Source organism: Corvus brachyrhynchos, unplaced genomic scaffold, assembly GCF_000691975.1.
Source record: "Corvus brachyrhynchos isolate BGI_N302 unplaced genomic scaffold, ASM69197v1 scaffold239, whole genome shotgun sequence".
NCBI lineage: Eukaryota > Metazoa > Chordata > Aves > Passeriformes > Corvidae > Corvus > Corvus brachyrhynchos.
The window spans coordinates 3,061,821-3,074,493 of record NW_008246057.1 but is presented as its reverse complement, the minus strand read 5'-3'; the positions used below and the strand labels follow the sequence as shown (position 1 = coordinate 3,074,493).

The 12,673-nt window shown below is 38.2% G+C and overlaps 1 protein-coding gene across 1 annotated transcript in view; it reads left to right on the top strand.

Annotated features, from left to right (window-relative positions):
- NAMPT (nicotinamide phosphoribosyltransferase) overlaps positions 1 to 12,422 on the top strand; it is a 57,623-nt gene extending 45,201 nt beyond the window's left edge. Inside the window, exons 7-12 of the mRNA XM_017745889.1 lie at positions 778 to 1,003; positions 1,550 to 1,669; positions 4,214 to 4,231; positions 7,335 to 7,475; positions 7,622 to 7,756; positions 9,497 to 12,422. Of these exons, the coding sequence (XP_017601378.1) occupies positions 778 to 1,003; positions 1,550 to 1,669; positions 4,214 to 4,231; positions 7,335 to 7,475; positions 7,622 to 7,756; positions 9,497 to 9,610 (754 nt within the window). The 3' untranslated portion in view covers positions 9,611 to 12,422. The remainder of the gene's footprint in view (positions 1 to 777; positions 1,004 to 1,549; positions 1,670 to 4,213; positions 4,232 to 7,334; positions 7,476 to 7,621; positions 7,757 to 9,496) is intronic.
- The last annotated feature ends 251 nt before the right edge of the window (positions 12,423 to 12,673 follow it).

Sequence of the window (12,673 nt, the reverse complement as noted above, 5' to 3'; positions counted from 1 at the left end):
ACCCTAATTTTTACAGAATTGTTGTACTGTTCCACAACCTCCAGTACAAGGTCGTGTTGTGAGCATGGTGCTTGCCCCTGGCATGTCAGCAGGGCTCTTCTGGGACTGCCCCAACCTCTTTGAAATAGTTTGTTTGTCTCCCCACTACCATGATCTGGGACTTGTCCACACAGCAGGTAACGCTGGAATTTTAAGGTAAAAATTCAATGCCCACTGACTCTCATGCTGTGCACAAGAGCATTTTTAGGTCTTTGCACACAAGTTACTAAAGTCATTTATGTCAGCTGATTTGTGACAACCACATACAGAGCAGCTGATGCAGATCAGCTGCATGCAGTAACTTACTACTGCTCTCAGCAGCTCTGGTTTATGTGCTCACCTGTGGTAATGTTCTGAGGTTCCTCTGGAAGAATGTTTGTATAAGTGAGAATATTCGTTTTATATCACTATTAAAAAACAAAATAAATTCTGTTTTCTTCTTTAGTTTTTTCTAACATATGGTGTGGTGCTTCGTTCTCGACTTCCTATTTTGTAGCATGAAGTTGTAAGAGCAGATGTTCTGTTCTTGCATCTATAGCTCCCTAGCTGTCTGAATTTAGTCTGTTTATTTAGTATATAGTGTATTTATCATCCATGCAACACAGAGCTGATAAGCATGTAGTTTCTGCTGTCTTGTAATCATACTGCTTATCATTGTCTTGAACTGTTGCTGGTAGGAAATACAGAATGACATGTAAATGCAACTCTAATACGATTTTTTTTTAATTGCCTTTGCAGTACCATAACAGCTTGGGGGAAAGATCATGAAAAAGATGCTTTTGAACACATAGTAACACAGTTTTCTTCAGTGCCTGTATCTGTGGTTAGCGACAGCTACGACATTTACAATGCTTGTGAAAAAATATGGGGTGATGACCTAAGGCATATAATTGAAGCCCGAAGTCCAGAGGCACCACTTATTATTAGACCAGATTCTGGGAACCCCCTTGACACTGTTCTAAAGGTAATCCTTCCTTGAAGCCATTTGTATACATGATTGAGAGGGCAATTGTTTGTTTGGTAGTGACACCCCAAGACATTGGCATATCACAAATAGGAATTCTGAATGACCTTTGTCAGCTGATAAGAAAAACTCCTAGCTGAAATGTTTAATTTTAAATATTTGTGGCTTGCAAAATCAGAGAAAACTGAAAGCCTCATCCACTATCTTAAGGGGGGTCACAAGAAGAGCAGGATCTTCAGCTGACACATTCAATAACAAAAATTCACAGCAAGCAAAGGGAGAAAGGGGGGAAGCATGGTTCTGATTAGTTCTTGGGTGCAAGTTCATAAAGACCATATTGTCTGTGGCTGCTTTAAGGGCTTCCACCACAATGGCTGGCATGCTTTTTCTTTGTGTGGGTAGATTTAGAGCATGATTATGTGGGTATATTTATGGATTTATTTTAGTGTTTTAGAAAAAGCATGACTTAAATGGGGGAATAGTTTCTTTATTAGAATGGCAGGATTTTATTTTCGTTTTGAACTGTCTCCTTTCCCTTTTCAATAGGTCTTGGAGATCTTGGGGAAGAAGTTTCCCATTACAGAGAATTCAAAAGGCTACAAGTTGTTACCACCGTATCTCAGAGTTATTCAAGGGGATGGTGTGGATATCAACACGTTGCAAGAGGTAGGAGATCCTGTTCATTTGTCAGGGTGGTGCTGGCAAGGTTGATATTTAATCTGGACTCTGTTACAATTAGTCAGATGTTGCAGCAGAGACTGCTGACTCCTGCCCTTCACTCCAGACACTGGCAGTGGTATCTTAATGCGTAAAACATATTCATTAAAACGCCACAGGAAGTTATTAAGATGCATAAAAAAACCCTAAAAGGCATTTTCTAATCCCCCTGTTGTAACCCTTCTCTTTCCACTGTCTCTCCTTTTGTTTGCTTTCATCATGCTTGTCAAGTCTAATTGAGATCAAAATCTGGCAGTGTTTGGTAATTTCATTGATGTCTAAGGCACACTGCATGATCACTGTGCTGCAGCAATAGTAGTAATTAGCTGGTTTGGCTCTTTAGTTATGTACCATCTGAAGTCTGCTTGTCCTCACATATTGAAGGTGTCGTTTTGAAGGAGACTTTAAAACTGAGGGTAAGGAAGGCAAGTTCCTCGATAAGGCAACTAGTGGAATAAGGATTAGTTGAAAACCCAGAAAATGTGTAACAAATTAGGGTACAGTCTGAGTCAAAATAGCAATTTTACCAAGACATAAATTGATAATTTAGTAGATTCTGCATGCTTGAAACAAGTCATAAATTCACTGCTATGGACTAGGGGTAGATACTAGGTACTTCAATATGGTTTTAAAGGTATAGACTGTAGTAACAACAGATAACAAAGGGCATGTAAGAGGAAGAGGACTTGACTTTGTCAGGTTTGTCCTGAGTCTTTCATCTTCAGCTGTATTAGAGTTCAAAACCAGAAATAAGTTGAATAAAGTTAAGATTAATTTTACTTGAATTTATTGACACTTGTCTTAGCTTTCTAGACTGACACATCCTTAAGTTCTTCTTAACAAAGCTGACTTCTGCTACTTCTCAAAATTAGGAGTGAGGGAGGTATCAATTTTGGGTTTTAGTTAGTGTGAAGCTATCTGCATGTCTACCATGTTCACATAATGTTAACCTCAATGACAGAACTCAGATTTGTCGCTCAGATCCCTAGAGAGCAGTTAATACTGAGATTGTAACCTGATAGACCAGCTATAGTGCAGTCATGCTCTGCAGTTTTTTTTCCCGCCTCCAATGGCCTTTAAAGTAAATTCAACTTTATTTTTTTTGTCCCCTGTGGCTTTTTGACAATATACAGCTATGCTAATATGCTTAACAGAACACAAGCATGTGAGGTTAATAGCTGGAAAGAAAGTCTTGTCGTTAGATAGCAGGGGAAGAGACTCCGTTAAAGAAAACGAAGCCCACAGAGAAGTAAACATTTCTGCTTGTTCTGAACAACAGTCTGACAGGCCTGATGCCTGTGTTAGGCAAAGTATGTTAGGGCTGAGATTTTCATAGTTGTGAGAGGACAGAAACTGGGCTGTTCTTTCTTGTAAGGAACTCTGGTTGCTTTTTCTAAGTTATACTGGACAAAATTCAAGGATGTCATATAGCATAGATTCTAGTTAATATATTAAAGCAAGTATATAAAAATCTTTGCATTAGAGTGAAAAATGCTCTGATCTCCAAGTTTTAAATAGAGCAGTAAAAAATTGCAGCAGCTAATGGGAGACGATGAGAGGTAGAATGAACAGTTCTTTGTTCAGGTGCTCTGCCTGTTTACATATTTTCCTTATGAAGCTGTAATTGAGTATGAGAAGTCTACCCATAACATGTAATAGAAGAGAGCAGAAGATCCAGCTCCCCAAGACATACAGAGCAGCCAGATCGCTGCTGCCTAGTGGCACCTTCTCATCTCTTCCTGACACGAATCTTGCAGTGCCTCGTGTCAGCTTAGGTCACTGAACTGCTAGTCATTAAAATAATTTAGACCACACATGTAGCAGCAAACTAACTCAGCCAAAAGTGATCTGTTTTGTGGTTTAGTGAATTAAATTGTCCCCCAAAAAGGGGCTAATACTCACCAGCACTATACAGGAGAAAACTAACTGTTTTTTAGAGCTGGGAAAAACAGGCAGGAAGGAAAGTGACATTTCTCATTTGACAGCAGCAAATTATGTTGGAGCAAAATGACCATGATTTTGCAACCTAATTTTAGTTTTATTTAAATATCATGGATCTCTTCATCCTCCTATGTCAGCAAACGCCAGGTTTTATCATGCTTTTAGAAAATTAGATAATAGCATACCACTAAAAAACCCTAAAACAACAAACAAAAACCAAAACAACCCACCAAAACCAAACCAACACTGAAGTATAATTCATTCTTTTCCAGAAGGAGTTAACATGAACAAATACAAATGTATTACTGTGTCCATCTTTTTTTCCCCCCTCTTGTAGCCTTTGCAGGATTATTATTCCAATTACTCCATATCAACATTCAATTCTAGACATGATTTATTGTTACAGATCAGATGAAAGGTAATGGGTACAGCAGGAAAATCTAGAATGGGTAATGACCAGTAGTCTCATTTAGCTATCCAAAGTAGCTGAAACAACAATATAGAAAACAACTCAGAGTGTAAACTGGATTTTAAAATTCTTTGTTTTAATAGGGGATGCTGGTAGAACAGGTAAGGAAACTTTTTAAACTTTCTTTGCATTTTCACTTTTAAAAATCATTCCAATCTGCTAACTCCACAATATACTACACTTTCAAAGGATTTTCTTTGAACATTCAATTTCCAGATGTCTTTAAATCTTTACACAAAAAATCCTCTAATCTGGAGTCACAGTTGATGTATTAATCATGCTCATAATGGTCAGAGGAAGCTGGTCAAAACCTTGGCACCTGCATTGGGAACAGTGTATAGGTTTGAAAGTGTGAAACAAAAAATTCTTCTGTATTGTTTTCCTTTGTGGGAGGCTTCAGTTGTTTCAGATCTCCCCCTTCTTCCCTATTATTGCTGCTGTTTGCCATCTCTCCCTGATGCCTTAAGAGGCCTCCTAGAAAACAGAGACTAGATAGGAGTAAGGGAATAAAAGAGGTATTTATTTGAAAGGCTTCAAAGGTACACCCTGGGAAGCCTGAAGCTATTCTCAAAATGGACCCCAAGATGGACAACAGGTCAGGAGTTCTTCCCCCTTTTATAGGTTTGGTTCATTTGCATAGCAGGGTTAATTCTCCAATTAAAGCTTCAGTTTGCCCCTCAGCTTACTCCCTCCTTAGTGGCTCTTTGGTTTATAGTTTTGGCCTAGGACAGTCTTGGTGTCCTTGGAAAGCAGGGCTGGAGAGGCTTTGTTATGTCTACCTAGCATGAGAGAGCAGAAATTAACAGGCTCCAAGAAACTTCAGAGTCACACACCAAGCAGTACAGAATTTGAAAAATACACAGGCTAAAACCTAAGGCATCATCCCCATATCTAAGGAAGTAACAGAATCTGGGCCTTTGCTGTGGGTCAGCGGGTGGTACAGTCAGAGCTGTCTTTCAGCTTAGTCTGGATTTCCCTTCCCCTTCTCACCAGACAAAGATCAATCTAAGTAAGGAAATCCTTTGAGAGAGAGTGGAAAGCTAGAAGCCAGTTCTTCACCCAAGGTAAGTGAGGAGTTGTGCCTGTAGCACAAGATGAACAAACCATCTGTAAATGAGAGCAGGAACACAAGCTGAAAGGGGGTTCACATTTCTTCTCACCTAGGCAAGAGGGTTAAGCAGCCATGGCCCAGCTATGCTGTACTTGCACTAACATCTGTTAACCTGCAGGCATGAAGCCTCAGCATCACGTGCTTTGGTGTAGGATGTTGTTTATACCAGAGAGTTGTGGGTTCAGTGTCAGACCTGGCCTTTGCACAATAAGGCAAGCAGAACACCTTGGCTCAGGCTTGGCCAGCAGTTCACATAGCTTCACGCTTGCTCAGGGTCTGGACAGAACCAGAGGCCAGGTAGAGTTTACCTACATTTGCCTCTTTAAAAGACAGCACAGATAAGTAGAGTCCATATCCAGGCCCACTTAAGTCTCATTTCTTATGGCAGTATTAGGCATTATGCTTAAGTAGAGGGTATACAAAATACCTTTTCTTACCCTTCCTTTGTCAACTTTAGTTACTTCTGAGATGCTTAAAGAAGAATTTAATTAGTTTCTTTCCTTTAGCTTCCCTGAGTACTTCTTTTAACTGCTTCCAGGGGAATCTAATCACCTGAAAATAAAGATTCCTTTTGCTCTTGGTCACTGAGAGGGTATGATGTCTACTGCTAAAATCCACAAGATTGTCACATATTTGAGAGGGCATTTTTTCAGGATACAAAGCTTCTAAAGGGTTCTCTTAAGTGGAAGTCCTGGTGGTAGAGCTTGAGATTAATTTTGCTTGATTTCCTGAATGAGGCTGAAAAAAAAAGCTGGTGCCATTGGAATAATGGAAAGTCACTGATAAGATTTCTCCTGGAGAAATCTAGTGGGAAGGTGTTCCAAGCATGCCCTCAGAAGGTTATGACTCTGCTGTCCACCTGTCCTGTTGACTGGCCTCTGTCAGGCATTTGGAGTATCTGTGAAGACAATCTGCATGTGACTAAGTGCATAAACAAAGCACTAGTGTGTGCTTTTGTGTGCACTACCAATTTGTCACGGTCTGAAATGGAAATGTGGTTTTCTATTTTTTTCCCATCTTATGAGCCTTAGCTGTCCCTTAAAAAAGCAGCTTGACAACACTAGCTAGTGAAACACTCCTGTTCAGTGTTACTCTGGCATTTCTTCTTGATGCAAGAGGCTAAGATTGCCCAAAATATTACCAGATTTCTCACTATGCTGATTTTTGAAACTCTGCAGTGTTCCCCATAGTTTATGTCCTTCCATTCTGCTTCTCAGCTTCCTTTTTTTCTGGATGGATGGTATTTTGCTATCTCACCTACTCTGGTTTTCGCACCTGCTTTTGTTAGTAAAATGTTAGGAGAAGAGAGTTTGAACTCCTGTTCTGGGGCTGTAACCATCATTTCAGGCTTTCATAAGGGTAACAGGTCAGGAGAACAAAACTTGGCCCTTTATGAGCATGATCAAATGAGCAGCCATTACTCCAGGCTTGAGGATGTCACATTTGTCTGGATAGAATGAGGGTGGAGGGAAATGATACAGTAACTTTGACCTTGACTGTTGCTAGCAGTGCAGTTCACATTGACCTGTGCCTGCCGAAGGAGGTGGCAAAGCAAACTCTTTGAGCAGCTTTATGTATTTTCATGTCACATCTTCGAAATTGCTAATCTTATTCTAAACAACGTGATTTTCAAGAAAATTGCTCTGTTCAAGTCTTTGGTCAAGAGAGGGTAATAACTTTCTGGAGCTGAGCAGGATGACTGCATTGTTTCAGGATACAGGCGCTGCTTCGAGGTCTTCCCATAATTCTGAGAAATTGGAAGGCTCTGAAATATTCCCATGAAATCTTTTATTTTCTTTAGAGCACTGTTTCTCCGGGCACTGCATTACTGTGCCACCCTAGTTTGGGAAGTATATGTGTGGGCATGATAGTTGTGTTACAGGAAAAGCTGTCCAGTTACATACTGGAACTATAAATAAAAATGCAAACAGTGGGCCAAGTATTGGCCAAATTATTACGTACATCTCCTGGAAACTGAATGTTAGTCGGCTTAATTGTCTGTAAAAGCATCTTGTTTAAGTAGTATAATATTTTTATGGAAAAATGGCATGGCCTAAAAGTATGCTCCATCATAATTTTCTTTTTCTTATTAGATTGTGGAGGGAATGAAGAAGAATAAATGGAGCATTGAGAATATTGCCTTTGGATCTGGTGGAGCTTTGTTGCAGAAACTAACCAGAGACCTCCTAAACTGTTCCTTCAAATGTAGTTACGTGGTGACCAATGGCCTTGGGGTATGTCTGTACCGCTTCTACCACTCCACTTTGAGTAGCGGCCTCCCCACTTGAAAACCTATTTGACATTTCCTGTTACGTTACCACCATCTGCATTAGGTCCCACAAAGCCCTTTCCTCTTAAAGAAATCCTCTCTTCATTTTAGGTAAATGTCTTCAAAGATCCTGTTGCCGATCCCAACAAAAGGTCAAAGAAAGGACGGCTTTCGTTGCATAGGACACCTGCTGGAGAGTATGTGACACTCGAGGAAGGCAAGGGAGATCTTGAAGAGTATGGACAGGTATGAATTTTCAAAATCTGTTATATCATTCTTCATGCAAAAATAGACTAAGAAAAAGCAGGTTATAACTTAATTTCAGAATTTATTTCTGATTTGTCATTTTGTTCAACTCCCATCTTATTACCTCAAAAATTACCTCAGTACCAAATTCAGTAACAGCAGAATGTTAGAATGGCAGTAGAATGTTCAGGTTTTACAATTACAGATCTTTCTCTTTTGTTTTGTCTTCAGAAACATGAGAACATTACTGCTTTTCCCCATAACTAAAGTCTCAGTGTTGCAGAATATATACTGGCCGGGTAGTTTTGTTTGGCCTATATTGCACAATTTGAGTAGCAACCCTAGCTGGAGGTGGAACAGGGACAGCTGTAACTAAAATGTGTTTCTGCTTCCTCACTGAGACTTTCATAAATAGTTCCTTCAGGAGTTAATGCCCTGTACACAAAATAGTTCCACACTTTTCAAAGATGTAAATTTAAACCAGGAATTCAGTTTCCCTGTGAATTCTTTACAATTGCAAAACAGAATGCTATTTCTGTGAAATAAGCACAAACTTTATGCCAATCTCAGGCTTTCAGTTTGATATGTGTCATGTTTTCAGCATGCAACAATGAAACATTAAACTGCGTGTTGAGTCTTTTCCCAAGTTAAGAGGACTGAAAATAAGTTGTCAAATTGCACTTCTGCTTTTAGAAGCTGAAATTCTTCCGGTATACAGAAGCTGTTTCTGTGCTACTAGGCAGAGGGGTACTACTAGGCACATTGTTTAGCATGACAGTAAGCATAAAACTGAGTTGTCTGAAAAATCTCAACATAAAAACAACCCGAGTTATATGCCCTGAAGATACTCTGCTGTGGGCACAAATATCTTGTATAAATTTGAAACTTTTTTCTATGCACATATTCATGTACATATGTTAGCGATGAACATTCATATGTATGTAGAGAGGGAAGGACCAAATGGTGAGAAATCTCTTCAACACAAAGTACAAGACTTTGGCTCTGAAATTAGCCGATATATTGTCCCTTCACTTTTGACAGATGAAATTATTCATTAAAACTTCTTTTGTCCCAAGCTATTAACAGATGAAACTATTCATTCGAAAATCTTTTTTGGTCCCAGGGTATTAGAGAGGGTCATTGGTGTGGTTCTGGGGCTCCCTGGAAATCCCAGGGAAAGGTACCCTTCTATGGGCCCATTTCCCTAAAACCACAGGTCCTTGCAGTAGGTCACCAAGTGGAGGGACTGCTCAGTGTTGCTGCTGTGCTGACTTCTGCTGCCAGCTGTGCTTATTGCCCTTCCAAATTGCTGTGTGCAAGCCCTTCCTGATAGGCTGTTTTACAAAATATGTGAGCAAAGAGTACTGTGAAGAAAGATAGTTCCTTTTTTTTCTAGAGAAAAAAATACTTCCTGAACCTCTGTAATTGAATTGTATTTGACTGATTGAGTGTCTTCTTTCTTAAAAACTACTCTAGCAAGGTGTATTGAGCATGTACTTGGCTTTGGCCAGGTGTAGATACATCACTCAAGGGACTACTCAGCACAAAGCTGCTGTCTGTGCACAGGATGACCCAAGCCCATTCTTTTGTGTAACCATTAGTGAAAGGTGTCAGAAGAAGCTGTAAAGATTTCCTATCTTGACAGTCTAAAGTTCCAGTGTTGCCAGGCTGGATTTGAATGCTTGCTTGTGTAAGCTGTTTGCCAAATCACTCTTGCTAAAACAGTGATGTTTCTTACAGGACCTGCTTCACACAGTATTTAAGAATGGAAAGGTAACGAAGTCATATTCGTTTGATGAAGTAAGACAAAATGCCAGGCTGAAGAACAGTGAATTACAGACAGCATCTCACTAAGTTCCATTCCATGTCTGTGTATGTGTGTGTAACTAGTTCGTACTGCATAGCTACTGGTTTATTGTACAGATTTGTGTGTTTGTGTTTTATGACATTGTAGCCAAATTATTTGTTGGTTTATGGACATACTGCCCTATCTTTTGCCAGTCTTTAGAAGATGAAATCAGGAAATGGTACTTACATTGTAAAACATATTTAATGTTAAAGTGTGCTTTTTAGGGCCCTTTGCCAGTAGTGATTCAATCTGGTATTGATCTTTTCACAAATAAGACAGAGCTGAGAAACTTTTTTATATATAACAGAATATCACAAAATGGATTTACATAAAATTATCATGATTGCTTTATGTTTATATTTAACTTGTATTTTTGTACAAACAAGATTGTGTAAAATATATTTAAAGTTTCAATAATTAAGTCTTTCCAACTTTTCATGATTTTTATGAGCACAGACTTTCAAGAAAATATTTAGTGGGGGGGGAATCCATTGCCTTTTGTCCATTAATCAGCAAATAAAACATGGCCTTAAAAGTTTGTTGTGACATTGTTCCATTTGACAACTAAATCAGGACTCGTATCTCCTTAAGATCCCATAGAGTTGCTGACCTCACCATTTCTTGTAGTTGTCTGTATTAGTAAATCTGCATTAAACAAAATTACTGTTCTTACTAGAAGGTTTAGGTACTACAGACCTTGCTGGCACAGTAAGGTATGTAAGTGAAATGCCAAATTTGAAAGGATTCTCTACTGCAACTTAACTTGCCAAGTCTATCCCACTTGGTATATGCACCTCAATATTTTAAGAGTAAAGTTTTTAAGAGATCTCCTCTTCCACTATAGAATATATGTGTAAAATACTGAAATATGGAAGCGGTGTATTTTAAAGTAATTACACTTCTGGGTTTATTTTTCATATACTGTAAGTGACATGACTTTAAAGCAAAATACTGGACTGGGTAGTGCACTTTTTTACTTTTTTGTATTTTTTTCATTGATTTGCCTTTTGTCAGACTGGATGTTAAATTGTAAAAATGTTTAACTATTTTTGTTAACAACTTTAATAAAACTCTATGCTAGCCAAACTCCTACATAAATGGCAGACCTGTTTCCCCTTCTCACCCCATCCGTTTGGTGTGAGGAGGGGCTTTTATTTTGCAGAGGGTAACTGTAAAACAATGTGTTTGAGAGATACTTTTGAACTGTCTGCACTTGATTGTATTTGCTCTCTGCATATGCTTGATATGAGTATCTGCTGGAAAATGAAACTGTTGAGGATTTTATTTGAGAAGCTATGTAGTAACCTCTGAAATGTTTGATAGTACTGTAGGATGGCTCTCACTAGAAAAGTACCTCCCTTACTTAGAAACAAAAAACAACAACAAAAGCAAACAGCTCCTGTTCTGCTGGTGATCACCTATCAGCCAATTGCTTAATGTAGTGATGTAATTAATGCTTCTAATTAGTAAATGATGTTACTGGAAAATGTTAGAGGTCTAAAATAATTTAAGCCTACAAAATTTTATAGAATGTGCTTTTAAAGGAAGATTGAAAAGCCATACTTCATTGTTCTTATTCTCTCACCAAAAAGGGGCCACATCAAAGCATCCATAATATTTCCAGGGTTTGTGGTTAAGACGTTTATGCCCAGTCTCAATAGTTATTGTTAACAAAAACCTGTTTTTCACTTGTAGTGTATGTAATTATACATTTAAGTGATGTATTTGTTTCAAGCATAGTGTTTTAGTAAAACTCTAAATGCTGACCTTTCACACTGAGGAACTGCCTTCCCTTAGCTATTAATTATATTGTTTGGTTTTGGTCAGGAAAGATTTTGAATCTGGACTTAGGATCAGTAGCAGATAAATAGTACAGAGCCTATTTCACTCTTCCACATGTGTACTAGGGAATTTTATGATGTATGGTTTAAAAAACAATAAAGTAAATGCTGCTTTCATTCTGTACCAATAAAAATTTTGATAACTATTGACTACCCATAACTGATATTTTTGTACTTGAGAACTGAGGATATACTGTGGAAGCACTGTTTTCATGTGTACCATGAAATACATTGTAATTGTTCAGTATTGTCTAAAACTTTCAGCTTATTAGTTGGAAACTCAAAGCAAATTCTCTACTTGTGCATGTCACTTTCAGAAAGTTGTAACATCACTCATTTTATTAAATGTTAATAACTTTAAAAGGGGGAAAACAAAGAAAAACACCTGGTGCTATTCAGACCTGAACACTTGTCTCTTTGTGTTTGGCAGTTTGACATTCTGGGCATCAAGGAGTTGACAGAAATTACTGCAGTGCTTGAACCATACAATATCCTAATTCTTCCACATGAAAGCAAACAGCATGTTTGTTTGCTTTAAATTACTAGATTTGTAGTCATTGATATATTTTAATTATCCCCATTTCATAATATAATACAGTATTTGTATTTAAAAATAGGAATTGCGAATTTTGTGTTTAATACTCTGATTTGTAACCATATTTAGCATAAGAAATGGATTTTGTAAGACTATTTTTTTTCTTCAGCTGCATGATTATTAAAAAAAAAAAGATACTTTTTTGGTACTTTGAAAGATCTGAGGAGAGAACAGAAGAGTACTTAACTGTTTGGTTTGCCAAAATCAAAACAAAGCTTAAACAGTTCTTTTCTTATAGGTTTTTACATTCCTTCTTGTTTAGTGAAGAATAAGTATTCCTCACTTAAATCCTCTGTTAAAATAATTTTAATGTACTTGGCATCAAATACCAGTATGTAATACACATGGAAATAAAGTTTAGTTCTGGCAGTGAAAATCAGAGCCATCTGTGTCTTAAAGTTCTGATGTTGGGCATCAGATGTCATTCCTGTGCTCTTTGTTGCCAAACAGACCAGAGCAGAGCTGTGCTGTCATTGCAGTCCTTTAAGGAGAGCTGCTCAGCTGCCCTGCAGACAATTGGGGTTAAATAAATTTACAACCAGCTCAGTTCTAGAGAAGAGAAAACAAACTGGGCACATTTTTTTTTTTTTTTTTGGTGGGAGTGTGTGTGTATGTGTGGGCTTGGGTTGTTG